The 14,596-nt window shown below is 40.7% G+C and overlaps 1 protein-coding gene and 1 long non-coding RNA gene across 8 annotated transcripts; one reads left to right on the top strand and one right to left on the bottom strand.

Annotated features, from left to right (window-relative positions):
- Positions 1-1,081: 1,081 nt before the first annotated feature.
- On the bottom strand, positions 1,082-12,102 carry cspg5b (chondroitin sulfate proteoglycan 5b). Of its 7 annotated transcripts, none has more exons than XM_072447585.1 (7): positions 11,689-12,100; positions 7,555-8,281; positions 6,535-6,723; positions 6,037-6,199; positions 5,704-5,766; positions 3,723-3,884; positions 1,082-1,394 (listed from the first exon to the last, which is right to left on the bottom strand). In XM_072447585.1, exons 1-7 carry the CDS (start codon positions 11,768-11,770, stop codon positions 1,281-1,283), a joined length of 1,500 nt encoding a protein of 499 aa, XP_072303686.1. In that variant the 5' UTR covers positions 11,771-12,100; the 3' UTR covers positions 1,082-1,280. The 7 variants fall into 7 exon arrangements, with proteins under 7 accessions (XP_072303686.1, XP_072303684.1, XP_072303682.1 ...); XM_072447583.1 differs by lacking the exon at positions 1,082-1,394 and adding an exon at positions 1,407-2,129 and having other exon boundaries at positions 6,121-6,199; positions 11,689-12,102; XM_072447581.1 differs by lacking the exon at positions 1,082-1,394 and adding an exon at positions 1,407-2,129 and having other exon boundaries at positions 7,555-8,275; positions 11,683-12,102.
- A 1,614-nt stretch (positions 12,103-13,716) lies between these two features.
- Positions 13,717-14,435, top strand: LOC140361445 (uncharacterized). Its single transcript, XR_011927016.1, has 4 exons — positions 13,717-13,766; positions 13,889-14,015; positions 14,089-14,206; positions 14,293-14,435. It is a non-coding gene; the product is annotated as an uncharacterized lncRNA (long non-coding RNA).
- The last annotated feature ends 161 nt before the right edge of the window (positions 14,436-14,596 follow it).

A 14,596-nucleotide genomic window follows, 5' to 3' on the forward strand; every position in this document is an offset into this window, starting at 1 on the left:
ATAATAAAGGTGTTGTATGGGAATCTTGTTTGTCAAATCATAACTATTGTGTAATATACATAGATTTTGGCTCTTGTTTTCACTATGGTTGCTAGGTAACAGTTGTGGAATTACATCTACCGCTGTCATATTTGCTGCTCATATCCAACTAGGAAGTACAATAATAACTTTAATCTAACTTAACCTAACCTAACCAATATTCCATACTAGCTGGTTTCTGGTAACTCTTCCAGGATGGATCTCTTCCTGACAATCTACAGGGCTTCAAGCACAACTTCATTATCATATCATAAGAGAGAAACGCAGATGAGAGTATCTCAAAGAGTTGAGATAGATGTAATAATTGTGTGTTGATTAAGTCTGTGGTGTGATGTCCGTGTAGAAGGTAGAGGACAGTGTAAGAGGCAGTATTATAGAGAAGAGCGCTACATTTGCACTCAAAGTCACTGGAGTGCATGCACCACTTGAAAACATAGGCACTGTTTTTCATGTCGATGCATCCTCTTCCCCTACAGTGAAGATGAGAGGGACTTAACCTTCACCTAATCCACCAGAAAAGTATAAGATTTTCAATCACCAGAATCAGCACAAGAGAAGGACAAACTCAATTGTCTCTCAACATTTTAACAATAGTGGACTTCAAATTATCTTTATTTCTTATATAAAAAAAATCTAAAACAATCTCAGGAATCTATATCTCAAATGGAAAGGGTAACCAAAATTAGTGACCAATAAGCTTGGGAAATTGCCTACTTTTTTGTGTTTTGTGAACTTCTCTTAAGCAACATTGGTATTGGAGTTCGTCCCACTGACCTTAAGCTACACTTGATGCCAGGGATAAGTGTTATTATCTTGAGAAAGAAGAAGGACCAGGGCATGCCAGGTCCTACTTAAAAGTTGGCACTTAAGTTGATGCAGGCACAAAATCTACACAGTGAATGGTAATTTCTTGTTACCTTCACTCAAATTGCAAGGATCATGAAAAGTATAAGATCTTTAATACGTAGGCCATTGCATTTGAAGTACTCTTGAATTGCCTTTTGTTAACTTGTGAACTGCATGCTATTGATCACAAAAGCACTTTTGTTGGATAATATATTTATTAAGGATGACACAAAATACTTAAAAACAGCACAACTACTCTAATTTGACAAACCAAAAAGTGTCTTTGCCATTTAAGAAAATGTAATTAAGAATTGACACCAATTAGTTTGTGCTTTTGTCATGTTTTACCAATAATTGACATTACACCATTTACCACATTTCTGCAGTGCTTTGTCTTATTTCTGCCTTCGGAGCATCCTCTTGTGAGCAAATGTGTTTGAGCTGTCCCAGATCCATTTCTGTGGTTCCTTGGGTGGCCAGGTGCCATGCAGTCTTCTGGGTACAAATATCTGGAGGTTGAGAGCAAGCATGAATGTATATAGAGTGACACTCGACTAATGTTAAAGTATATAGTATATAGATGAGAGTGAAATGGTGAAATTGTTATTGATGTTTGTGTGCTTGTGTATTTGTGTACAAGGTACAGGCCAAGATCAAGAGAGAGGAGGTAGGGACCTGGTGCTGACTGGACTGTACTTGACTCGCGTTGGTGACTGAGAAGGCTGGGTGAGGTGAGGAGATGATGGAGATGGATGAATGTGTCTCCCCTGGTACTGGACATCATGGGCTGAGTGCCGAGATCCAGGCGCCTGGGAACGTCCTCTCGGCCTACGCAGTTGAGGAGGTGTGGTAGCCAAGCATTTGTACTGTGAAGGTGAGTGGTGTGACTGATGGCTGGAGGGGGAGGAGTAGCACCCAGGAGCTGAATGACGGGCACTGGGCGATGGGTGATGAGAAGGTGAGTGTTGGTGGTCAGGAGATGAGGGCCTGACAGTGAGAGGTTCTCTGGCATGAGGAGATTTGTCCCTGGAGCGTTTGGGGGATTTGTGCTTGTGAGACTTGGAAGACCTTGGCGTTTTGGGTGACTTTGACTTAGCGTTGGGGGTTCCATAAGCTTCTGTTTGGACAGAATCTCCGTTGTTGGCAACTTTGTAGAGAAAAACATCATATTGAAGAGGGTTACTGTCCGAATGGCGCTTGGCTTCTTTGGGGAGGAGAACCTCCAGGCCTATAGTGACTCCATCCTAATGTGAAAAGGGAGGTAGGAGTAGGCATGATTTTGAAAAATAAAATAAAAATATCTCATGATAATAAAAGATACAGTCGTTCATGTAAAAGTAACTGCCTGCATATCAAGTATGCACTCTACCACTAGATGGAGATAGAATCAAACAATAGCAGTGGCGCAAATAGAACTTTTTTTGTATTCTTTCTTGTCCCCTTAAGAGAAATGTGCCTTTTGCATTTGGCCCATTATTCAGCCAGTACTCACAGCCTATCTCCCTATCTTGAGTCCCTAGCTGCAGGATTAGCCTACTGTGCATGTTTTTTGGGTTATTGTAGAAAACAGGAGTGCCCAAAAAATAGGGAAATAGACCCAGATATATAAAGAATATGCAAAACCTGCAACCTGGAGTGCTTGTATGGACCTTTTTGAGTCTAAAATAAAGCTTGCCCTGGATTGTTTGTTTTTGTATCTTTTGCTGTCTTGGCCTTTCATTTGATATAGCTAATGCAATAACTTCTGTTCATTTTAGGACACAGCACAATACTGTGCCATTTTTGTTGCTTTGAATGTTGTTTTTCTATATATTTAGAACACCTAAAGTTAGTAACTGTATATAAGAGCCTCTATTCTTCTTTAGAGCTGTCCATGGTGCTGAACTGGCCCTCAGTCAAGTCTGTGTATCTGTGTCACGAGAACAGTTTGTTGTAGCAGGGTTAGCCATGCAGTAAGTTATTATTAGAACGGGAGCAGTTTGATATTAGTTAGCTTCATTAGCAGACATGCAGAAAGAGAGAGAAAGATACTGCTTAAAGGAAAGAATCCAGTATAGTATATTATACCGTAGTATAGCAACACACAGGATCAGGCTGGGTAAAATGAAAAAGATTTATTCCAACAACTATGAACTATAAGTCTTCATGGATACCCAAAAGTACAAAAGAACCTCAAGTACATGAAAGTATTATAAATCACATTGAAAACCAAGACACAGTGTAATATGTTGATAGATTCAAATATCAATTCCAAGCAATACTTTCACCTCATGAACTCTAGATATATCCACATTAGTAATGTCAAACAGGAATATTTTGCAAATACAGACTCACTTGATTTCCACTTAACTTCTTTTGCATTTACCAGGTTTTCAGACATTTTTTTGTTGATAACATCAATGCATGCGGGCAGAAATAGACAGTAAGCAGGGGAAGCAGGGGAGGAAGAGCAGGGAGTAGGTAGAAGAGGAGACAATGAAGGCGCAAGAGTTCATTGGTCAGAGACCAAGGCAGGGCATCGGTACAGAAGAAAGTCTGTCATTTGTCGGTCCAAACCAGAGACACAAGTCAGGCAGAGAAGAAGAGGACACAGGGCGCCACTGTTCAAAACTTGCTTTGGCAGCCTTACAGACAGGATGTTTGTGCTTCCTATTTTGCATCATAAAATGTGCTTACGTACATATATTTTAAAAAGTTGGCCGAATGTAAAATATATACATTTGCACTTAACGGTATACACAATCATATCCTTGAATAGACCTGTTTTGTGCATTTGACTGTTGGATCTAAATCTCCAGATGTTGGTATTAAACCAGGTTGTTCTGGAGCATGTTTACCTCAGTGTTATCCTCAGCTGTGTGAGGGGCATGGGCGTGCTCGTGACCCATCGAGGTCGGACGGTTGTTCTCATGTTTCGGAGAGTGAGAGTTGAGGATGTTCATAGAGCCGTCTTCCTTGGATTGTGGGGACTTGAGGTCATTGTGCTTCTGGGGCTCATCCTGTAAACAAAGGTTATTGCACTTAATTAATTTTGCTCGCAAAATGGAAATGTGAAGCGCCTACACACTGACCCACAAAATGGGCCTTCATGTACATCTATGTAGAAGATCACACTGTGATGTGGGACTTACTTGTCTGTCAGACCATGTGATAATTACTTGGTGTACAAAATGAGCAACATAGACATGTGGTATTAAGGCCACTGCACTACAGATGAAGCCTGCAGGGGCTTTTTAGTGTCTAGACCTGACATTTACATAAACTCATCCTACTGCACTGTACAGAAATGCCAGAAGCACTCAATGTCCAGTCTTTCACCAAATCGCTCTCTTTATTTCACTTGAGTTAACACTGCCAAATGAGTTTACTGTATGTGCTCTTTAGTTTTGAAGTTTATTAGCATTTAAAAAATTGCTTCTGGTGTTCTGATTACAGTCTTTGATTGATCAATTAGTTGGAAAAAAATTGAGGTCAAAGGATTTGCAGACGGTATGTAGGCCAATATTGATCAGTGAAAATAACAACTGCAGGACACAACTAACACTATCAGACGCAATAAAAGCCACGAGAGCTTGTTATAATTGAATCTCCTTAAAACAATTACCCTCCTAATTGAGATTAGGAGGGTAATTGTTGACACAATTTTTTTTATTCCAGATATGCCAATGGCTGGTAGATTGTGAGCTTGTATGTCGGGTAGACTAAATATAAAATTGCAATAAATCCCCAACAACATCTAGTTTCATTTGCTCAAGCACTGTGCATGTTGTATTTAGTTTTTCACAGCTCTAAACGAAAACTATAAGATTTTATCACACCAAAGATCAAAAAGGGACCACACTCTGCATCAAGCTTGCTGAAGACTGTGGACAGGATGATGGGGCAATGTAGCACATTGTTCCAACACTAGAATGTTATTGTTATATTATGTAAAATATTTGCAGACAAACGAACAGGGAATAACATTTCAAATAAAGACAAGTATTGGATTTATGTCTCCCATGTTTAAAGAGGATCCTCCTACACCAAGAAACTAAAAATAGTAATTTATAATAGTTTGTTAAGTCCACTACTTTAAAGAAAACGTATTGAATATGCATTGCTTGTTACAGCAAACACACAGTGCAGTAGATATTACTGCACCCTCTGTTACATGGACTGAAGCTAATCCAGATTCCCAACTGGGTAAGGTGTACAGTTGAACAAATGCCAAACAAACAAAAATCGACTTAAACACTGAAATAGCAGTTGATCAACAATTGTATAAAGATTGCAAATGCAATATTTCCTTGGCCAATAGTACCAATTTCTAATTTGGTTTAAAGCCAGCACACCAAGTAGCAGAAGATCCCCCAAGAATCATCCCCACACTGACAGACACAGATAAATGACATCATTACACCAAAGCATTGTGGGACAAACATTTGTATTCACAGCCACACTCTTACACACATGCTGCTACTGATGCACTGTACCTTATGATAGGACAACATGCACAATGTCCAAAATACTAGATTTTAAATGGACTTAAAATGGCTTCTGTTGAAGCAAAGCAAGCAGAAACAAAATGGAGGCTTCATTTATCAGAGTCTGAGAGAGCGCAGGTATGAGAGCTGGCAATGTGTGAAGTTACTACTATCACCACAGTACTGAGAGGAGAGCGAAAAGGAAGCCTTGCAGGGATGATTAATCGCTTTACCTACAGTTGTGCACCAGCAAGGAGTAAAGGAAGACTCAATATCTGCAATCTACAAGTGTAAAGCAAAGCTGGGGAGGGGTAGAAGCTGCAGGCAACGTCCACATTCCCACTGTGCTTACCTGAAAATGGTTATAAGGATTTCTGGGTTTATATTCCCATGTATAGCTTGCTGTTGCTGGCCTCTAAAGGATTTCGAAAAGCGTTAAACAAAGACAAGCTGCATGTTCTACCAAGGTGAATTTGGCGACGTCAGATACACATTGCTGTTGGTCTAAAGCAGCTCTTGGCACATTATTTACAGCCATGCGCTCAAACAGGAAACAAACTAACTCAGACAACACTTAAGGGCACAAAGGAAAAAAAAACATTGAGTATAGAAGAAAACTAGACCGAGCAGAGACTTAAATTAATTAACAGAAAAAGGTCAAAACAGGAGGAGAGGCAGGGCATACCTGACAGATAATGTTGTCATAGTACGCCAGGTTGTGGGAGTGAGCTTGGGGAGCAGGCGGTGGGGTGTCACACAGTTTCCTTACATTGGGCTGGGATCCTTCTGCAGTTGTTGAAAGGGAGAGGCCGTCTGTTGGCGGCTCGGTGCTTTGTGGTCGGTATTTACTGGAAAAAGGAGACGTTTTATTGAAAACTCTTGAATAGTTAGGTAGTATAATTCATTGAATCTAAATTGCAATAGGAATGGTTAGAATTAAAAAAGCAAATCATAATGGACACAATTATCTAAGTAACATAATGCATACATTTAAAAAATAATGTTCTAAGATGCATGTTATGCTTATATCAATAATAATTGATCTCAATACTTCAACTGAATTGTTTAGCTCACTTGAATTTAACAAGACCATTCAATGCCCTTCAAGAGTGTAATCACATCACATATTTTAACATTGTCGCTGCCCTGGGAGCTCCAGACAGAGACACCACTGTGCATGCACCTGCGCTTCCGAAGGCGCCTGTTCTCACTCTTGAGGCGGTGCAGTCTTTTGCCAAAGCATACGATGATCATGAAAAGGAGGATGAGCACGCAGGAGGATACACCCACAACCACACACATCACTTGAAACTCCGTCACCATTTGGTCACAACGTGTGCCTTTGTTCCAGATGTAGTTTTGCATGTTGCACCTGGGTAACAACAATAAGACAATAAACACAATTAAATACATCTCAAACACCTCATTTTAATGTTTAAGCCAATAAGATGGACTGAAAAATACCAGAAGTTTACTAGAGAAATATATGCAAGTTCAAGCTAGTGGTATACCTAGTACCACGTAGGATGACATATTATTCTGAGGTCAGGCTTCAGGCTGCATAGCCCTAAATGAGATCAAAGGATTAGAACATGTGCTCTGTGGGTGAAACTATGTGTTGCATGTGCTATTACTCAGCAGGTACAAACTGAGCAACAGTTTACGAAGCCAACAGAGATGCTGCCGAACTGCACAGATGGTACTATCATCGCCTGGCATATGTGGAGATACTATCATTCATGTGTTTAATATCACCATGTAATATTCTTTATATTTGCATCTAAACAAAAGCTGCCACATGACTATGTTGGTAACTGTCACCGCTGGCTTCAAAATGGAGCTAATCCTTGAGCAACCCTGCTGTGATCGTGACAACCCCTCATGACACATTATTATGCCAGCCGTCTGTCTTGGTCTGCATGTGTCTGTGTGTGGACTCCTACGTCAAGTGCCCTCAATCTTTGCTTTTGTTTTGAATGGTAAACATAAAAGCAGCACAAACAATGCGCCGTTACCAAATAGGTTCTTATTAACAAACTTAATAAACCTTGTGCCGGTAGTCTATAACAACATGTCAAACAAATGAGACCTCAAACAATGACATATTTAGTGCTTTTGGGACCATTTGAAGAAAAAGTTGCATATATTGCTTAACTACATCATGAAACATTTGCAATAATTGTAAAATGGTTAAAAATCTCACCTGCAAAAGGCACCCATTCCTGGCACCACAGTGCACACGCCATCATTCAAACAGAAATTGGGTTCCAATTCACATTGGGACACGCACACCCCTGTCCCAGTGCGCACAAAGCCCAGCCTGCAGCCATCTGCCCCCTCAGCATCCACCTTTTTGCCTGGGTCGAGCTTTGGTGGGGCAGGCAAAGAAGCCCCAATATCGGGCCATACTTTCTTTGTCACTTCAGTCAGCATTGGGTTTTCATCTTCCATAGTAGCAGGAGGCGAAGGGGTGGGCTCTGGATCAGTGGTAGGATCTACTGCAGAGAGGTCAGTGTCGGTGTATTCGTAAAAGTCATTAATTGACCATGTTGTTTGTTTACTGTCCGGTTTTTGCTTTTGGGCTTGTGGAGCTTTGGCCCAAGCCACATCTTCATTAGTTGGCACTGTATCAGGGGCTGGGCTATGAAAGGCTACGATGACACCATCGACCATGGGGTTCCCGGGCTGCTCTGGACCGGCCCCCCCAGCAGTGAATTCTTCTCCCATGGGGGGCTCCTCTTCTATGAAGTCTAGGTATTTGTGTTTGTGAGAGTGGTGACGTTTGGAGCTGAGTGGTAGTGACGCCCCCAGGCCAATGAGGTGGTCTCTCTCTGCAGAGTCGTCACTTAGTACCATTCTGGGAGTCAAGGACTCTTTGTGGACTGATGACTGGTTATGGTGACGGTGGTGCTTTCCCAGTGCATGTCTCCCTGTTGTTGGGCACAAATGAAAAGTGAAATGAAAAACAAGGAATGAAGGAATTACAAGAGAAAATAAAAATGTTCCAAGAAGAGCTGATTAGCCTAACAAGAAACCTGTATGTGAAGTGATGTGTATTGATTATATTTGTGTAGGATAGTTCACCTTAAAATAAAAAAAGACTTTATATGAAGAAAAAAAATGTCTGTCCCTCGTGTGAGGACTGACTGGGGAAAGCAAGCTTTTTCCTATGCTGCTCCTGCAGCTTGGAACTCCTTGCTGTCAGAGTTGAGATTGCGTGAAATGGTTTAAATGAATTTGATAAAAAAAAAAAAAAACGTGCTATTAAATGTATATTTTGTTTTTTATTTTCTAAATGTCTTTTAAATGTGTAATGTTTTAAAATGTGGGTGCTGTTATATCTTTACTTTACCCAGGTAATCCTTAAAAAAGAGGTTTCACTCTCAATGGGTTAAACAAAGGTTAACTATACAAAAAGAAAATAATACAATTATATCATATACCCTCAAATCAAATGATTGTCAATGGCACATTCTAAAACTAAATTGCGTTACTTTCTTCTCAGAAAGAAACTAATAGATTTAAACATATTTTTGGTGTAAAATGGTGTTAATAATCTCATTTTGTGTGTCTGGACTCTTGCACTATGCTCAGTGCACTATTAGAGATTAAGTAATTCATTGTCTAATCAGACCAAGATCTGGAGACTATCGTGTAATCAGACTAGTGAAGTAGGATTAGGCACACTGACTGCTCTGGTGACCACGACTGGGTGAGGATTAGTTCAGTATTTAAAGTAAAAGGAGGGGGGCTGGGGGGAGCCCCCCAAGGTGGTCGCATGGTCAGCCACCTTTTGTGTAAAGGCCAACATACATGTAAACATGCACATGCAGTGTACAAAAAAAAACATTAATTATGTTGCACAGCTACAAAATTAAACAAAAATAAAATAAATAATAAGAATAATAAGAATAATTTGAAAAGCTGTGTGAGTGCAGCAGTCCTATCTTAAATTAATCTTAGGCCTAATTCAATGGCTGCACACCAATGTTGCTCAACAGTTTTAATTAGTCAGGCCTGATTAATGTATTTCAATCTTGTTCCTGTATAAAACAATTATTTTATTTCTATTGCCATGTCAGCATCGAACATATTTTTTTAAATCCATATCCAGTCATTCAGTATATGTTTCAATGTATCAAACAAACACCAGCTGTAGGTTCGGTTACAGAGCCTAAGTGAGAATAATAAATATTGTGTGTGCCATCAGGAATATTCCAAACAGCAAACCTGTCATATGCAGACCAATTTCAGAGACTTTCCACTGGCCTAATGTCATTTTGGACACTCTTTCCTTAAGCTGTTCCTTTAGATGCTTCTCATCTCTTCCACTGCCACTCAAAAACTCAATGTCTCAATGTCCAATGAGATCACTGCCTTCAATGTCTGGCTCTTCATTTTAGACTCAACACAAAAAACATCTGAACGTGCCTCGAGACACGAAGACTTTTTGCTGTTGGCTGAGGAACTGGGATGCTACCTCTTTGCAGTTGCCATGGTGAGATGTAAAGAGCGGCCATGTTGAAAGGAGCAGCCGAGTCAGACAGACAGAGAATGTAGTGTTCCTACTCCCTCTCTCTTGTTTTTCAATCAGTCAGTCACTCACAGTTACACGCCAAGTCTATCCCTGGGAAATCGACGAGTGGAATCCACTTGGAATGTGAAGGAAAGCAGCCTTATTTGCCTTGCTGAAATGGATTAGAACTTCTACTTCTGTAAAATGTGAATTAAATATTATTTTTTTTGTTTTGTCAATCTTTCAACAAAATCTCACCCAAAATGGTTTGAAGATATTCTTTAACATTGTGAACCTTGAGGCTTTGTGTCTCCATGTTTTGCACTAACAAAAACACTTTTGCCTCAGAGTTCTTCCAGTATTATAGGTTTGTCTGGAGCTGGTTATAAGATAAGAAGAAGAAATAAGAAGAAGATGTAAAGACTAAATCAGACATATCTGAGCTCAACTGATGCTGATTCCTCTGTGGTTGTCCAAATGCTCCTGTGCTTCACCTCTGGCATCGCGCTGAAGAGGGTTGCCATGGGAACACATTTTACCTGCAGGTCATTGATTGACTCTATGTTCCCCAGGCAGCCTCTGGGTTTGCTTCTCTGATGGCATGCAGCGGTAAAATGGGTAGATTTTTTGTTTTTCCAGTATATTTTTTGGGACTAACATAGCTTTTGTTTAGTGTCAGCTCGTACAGTGAGCGGCCTGGAAAGAGCTCATGAGCTGAATGGTTATGACAGTGCTGGAGCTACAGTGCACACATGGACATGCTGCAGTGCACCCTGGATAGGCGTATCCTATGGGGAAAGGTGCATCTCTGTGTGCATGATGCACAACACTGTTTGCAGATTGTGGTTTCTGTTTTACTTCACTATAGAAACATATAGTGTTATTTATTTCTATTATCTTAACACTAGGGTATTGGTTTGCACCCAAACCAGCAATCTTTGGTGGCATAACCTTTTCTGTCACAGATAAGGTGAGAGTATAGCTTCATTTGCACAAATCCCTTGGGCTCATTAGCAGCCACGTGGAAGCTTGACAGACAGAACGCCGGCTTCACATTTGCGGTCAATATGTCACAATGTTCATGGCTGGGCAGACATTGAGGGCGAGATGCAGTGAGTGGCGGTGCGAGTCCACGTGAACCTCCACGACCCTGTGCGTGCGTGCGTGCGTGCGTGCGTGCGCGCGCCACCCTGTTGCTGGGCAGCAGGTTATACTATTTTCATTTTACGTTTTCATTGCATCTATATCGCTCAGAAATGGTGGCTCAGATAAATGTCTTTGTAAACGTCCCTATGTCTAATGGCTGACAGTCCCTTTAACCCGTGGACCTCCTGCAGCCCAGCCACGATCCACCTTCTGTCGCTTTTGTCAGGGACGCGCAGGCTATAGGCCACCACAGGAGCATGCAGCACAGGGAGATGTCAAATGGCTCTCTCCGCCTCTGGCCATATACAAACCTACATACATTTTATTGATGCCCTAATGGCTGAAATGTGGGGTAACCACCTCCACTGGAACTTTAGATGACCATGAGATTGACTGGACGTTGGCCTGGATTTACACATGCACACATTTTAACAGGCTATGCAAATCTGCAAATAATGGAGTCAAATATGCATGCATTTGATCCCTTGCGTCGTGTATGCAGAAGAATAGTTGCCTATAACATTGGGCTGGAATGCACCAAGAACTTTTTGATAGCAGTAATTTCTTTGCATTGATCTTCATGAGCAGAGCTGCAGGTGCAGTGAGTCTCAGGTGTGTGCGCGCACGGGTCAGGGTGCGACACCGGGCTCTTTAAAATGACCATTAAAGCCTTACCGTGCACGGTCAAGGGGAGGATGAAGATGGAGATGGTTAGCAGCACCTGCCAGGTTCTCAGCCGGTCGTGAGCGCGCGCCATTCTACCTTCCGCAGGCGTTTCCTTTGGACAGACTGATACAAACTGTGCTCTCAGACAGCGACTAGCTCTGACAATCCCTCTCGTGGATCCGCTACAAAGTTCAAATGTCAACCCTTCTCGCCATGTCTTCTCCACGAGCACCGTTAATGGCTCTGGTTCAGTCTCATTGTCCTCTCGCGGATTTGGCGCGCTCGTCTGTCACTGCGCGCTCGGGGACCGTCGGCAGTGGTCGTGGTAGTAATGCGCGTCACCGACACAGGGTCTGCAGGCGCGTTTTAATGAGCCGCTTTTGTCACTGCCTTCTTGCTGTATGCGTCCTTTAAGCTTATGCCGAAGCACGGCACGAGCGCGCACAGAGAAGCTGCAACACACAGCACCGCGTATAACAGGGATTTAGCCAGCAGCCTATGCTGGCACCGTCATGCTCCATTTCAGAGCCTGTGTGCCAATAGTCTCATGTCCAGTGTGTTTTATACCTCAATATAATTGTGTGCACTCTCAATATGCAATTTTCTAATTAGATTTATTTTTGTGAAATGAAGGCTCTTTTGGCTCTGCTGTAAACGCTATTAAACCATCAACAGCTGGGCTTTGTCCCCTTACAGCTCCAAAAGCTTCCCTGTAGTGTAGTTAGACTGTTGTAGAAACAATAACGTGAAGTCAAAATGCTTTTTATTGTTTGTGTGTCTTTCCAGTAAGTGCAAGACTGGTTCTCATAATTAAAAGATCTTATGGGTGTGTTTAACTTGTGGGTGATTATCAAAAGTGCCAAAGGTGTTATTGGCAACTCATTTACTTTCAGTTTTGGTTAATACAGACAAATAAATAGGCCAAAAATAATGTAAAATCAGCTGGTAAAATGTACACTACACGGCTAATATGAGCCTGTGTAAAAGCTATAATAAATTGACCAATGAATGGTCATATACTGTATAGAGACTTAAACCCCCATTTGTAACATATATTCATTAAACCTGTTCACAGGCAATTAAAGTGTCTTGCCCAAGAACACAATAACAAGGTGCTCTGATTGAGAAGAGACCGAACCAGCGACTTTAAGGTGAAATTGAATTCTAAACATGAATAATCTAATATAATTTAGGCATATTTTTTAAATGGAACATCATAAGACCTTGTGCAGCATCTGAATTTTACATATTAAAACAAACTCATAATCAAGTTTTTGCATCAGATGATGAACAGTAAGTAAGCACGTGTGAACAAAAAATAGAAACAAAAAGGAAAAAAAGAAGAAGAAAGAAAATATAAGAGCAGAACAGTCATAAAAAACAGCAAGGATAAACACACTTTTATATATCCCCTGTATCTCCTGTCTCATGTTAAATTGAAGGAGCTACATTCAGTAAAGTACAAGGGGACTGGCTGAAGCAGAGCAGACAGATGGATCACACTGAGAATGGAAGAATGGCTGCAGTCACTGCCAGAGCTCTGTTGTGTTCAGGCCATGTTTTTATTTTTTCACATCCTGTTCCCAAGTCGAACAGCGAGAGGTGGCCAGGATGTCCAGGTCCCCTCAGAGTGTCCCACCTCTGTCATGTGACTGTACACCAGTTAAAAAAGTAAAAAGGTGCTTATACTGTAAATATGTCATGATGCCTGAACAGTTTGACGAGGAATGTTTCTTTGTGCAAACATTTGCTTCTTTGTGGACTCCTGGGTGTGTCTTTATAGTTAATAAAAACGCATTTATGGCTCAATACCACTGAGGTAGAAGTTGTAAGGGTATTTAACCACTGCCAATTTAGGATTATGTATATCATGCTTATTATTGAAGCACAATATGGAGTTACCTTTTTTTTGGGTCAAAATAAAGACAAGAATTTTTGTCAAGATGAAAGTGAAAATCAAATTACCTAAAAAGTGAGCCATTGTATTCGGTTGTTCACGTGTCCTACTAAGAATGCTGCATGATCAGTAGCAGTTAAAGCAGTCTTAAAGCAGGAAAGACACTGAAACACTCACGCTTGTACAACAGGTAAGAACATACTATTACAAGTTTGTTAACATAGTAACGTTTAGTGGTTTGAGTTTAAATCTATAAAGCTTTTCAGAAGTGAATATACTGTGATATCTGTTATGGTTTGATTATAATTATAGGGAGGAGCTTACACTCAACCCTCAAAAAGGCCCGTCTGAAAGTCCTCTGTTCCAAAGTCTCACTTTCATACAGAAGAGAGCTGCTCGAGATCTTCAACCAACTCATCTGCTCCAAGATGTCCTCTTTGTATGTATCTTGATGAAATGTTTGCTTTATCTTGACTATTTCAATTGCTTAAAAAGGACATTTATATTTTTAGAGGGTCAGGTTCAATCACCCAGGACGCTGAGAAAAAGACGGTTCGTGCTGAAGTAAAAGATGTATACATCACTGATTTTGCTATGGGATGTGCTGCAGCTGCGGTGGTGGCCTTTAGTGTAAGTGATTTCTATATCTTACTAATCTATAACAGAATCTATAACAGGGCATAACTAAGTTTTTATTTTATTTTATACGTATACAGGCATCAAAGTTTGCAGGTGGATTACAATCAAACAAGAAGTAAAGAGTATCCCCAAACCAGAAGCAAAATATCAGCATGATATTGGGGCTATGAATTTATCAATAAAATAATCATGAATTGTGTCAAAAAGCAGTGTTTTTCATTTGTGCTCAAGAATCATCAGTAATCCTCAACATTCAGCGCACTGCGTTAATGTTGCTTGACATGTTCAATGTAAGACTGTGACTGTGAGACTTGGAGAAAGTGAAAGAAAAACTACCACTATATAGTTTCTTGTTCTAGTGATATAGGTTTATTATCTAAT

This window comes from Eucyclogobius newberryi, unplaced genomic scaffold (genome assembly GCF_026437365.1).
Source record: "Eucyclogobius newberryi isolate DKJ021-1_F unplaced genomic scaffold, fEucNew1.0.hap1 SCAF_16, whole genome shotgun sequence".
NCBI lineage: Eukaryota > Metazoa > Chordata > Actinopteri > Gobiiformes > Gobiidae > Eucyclogobius > Eucyclogobius newberryi.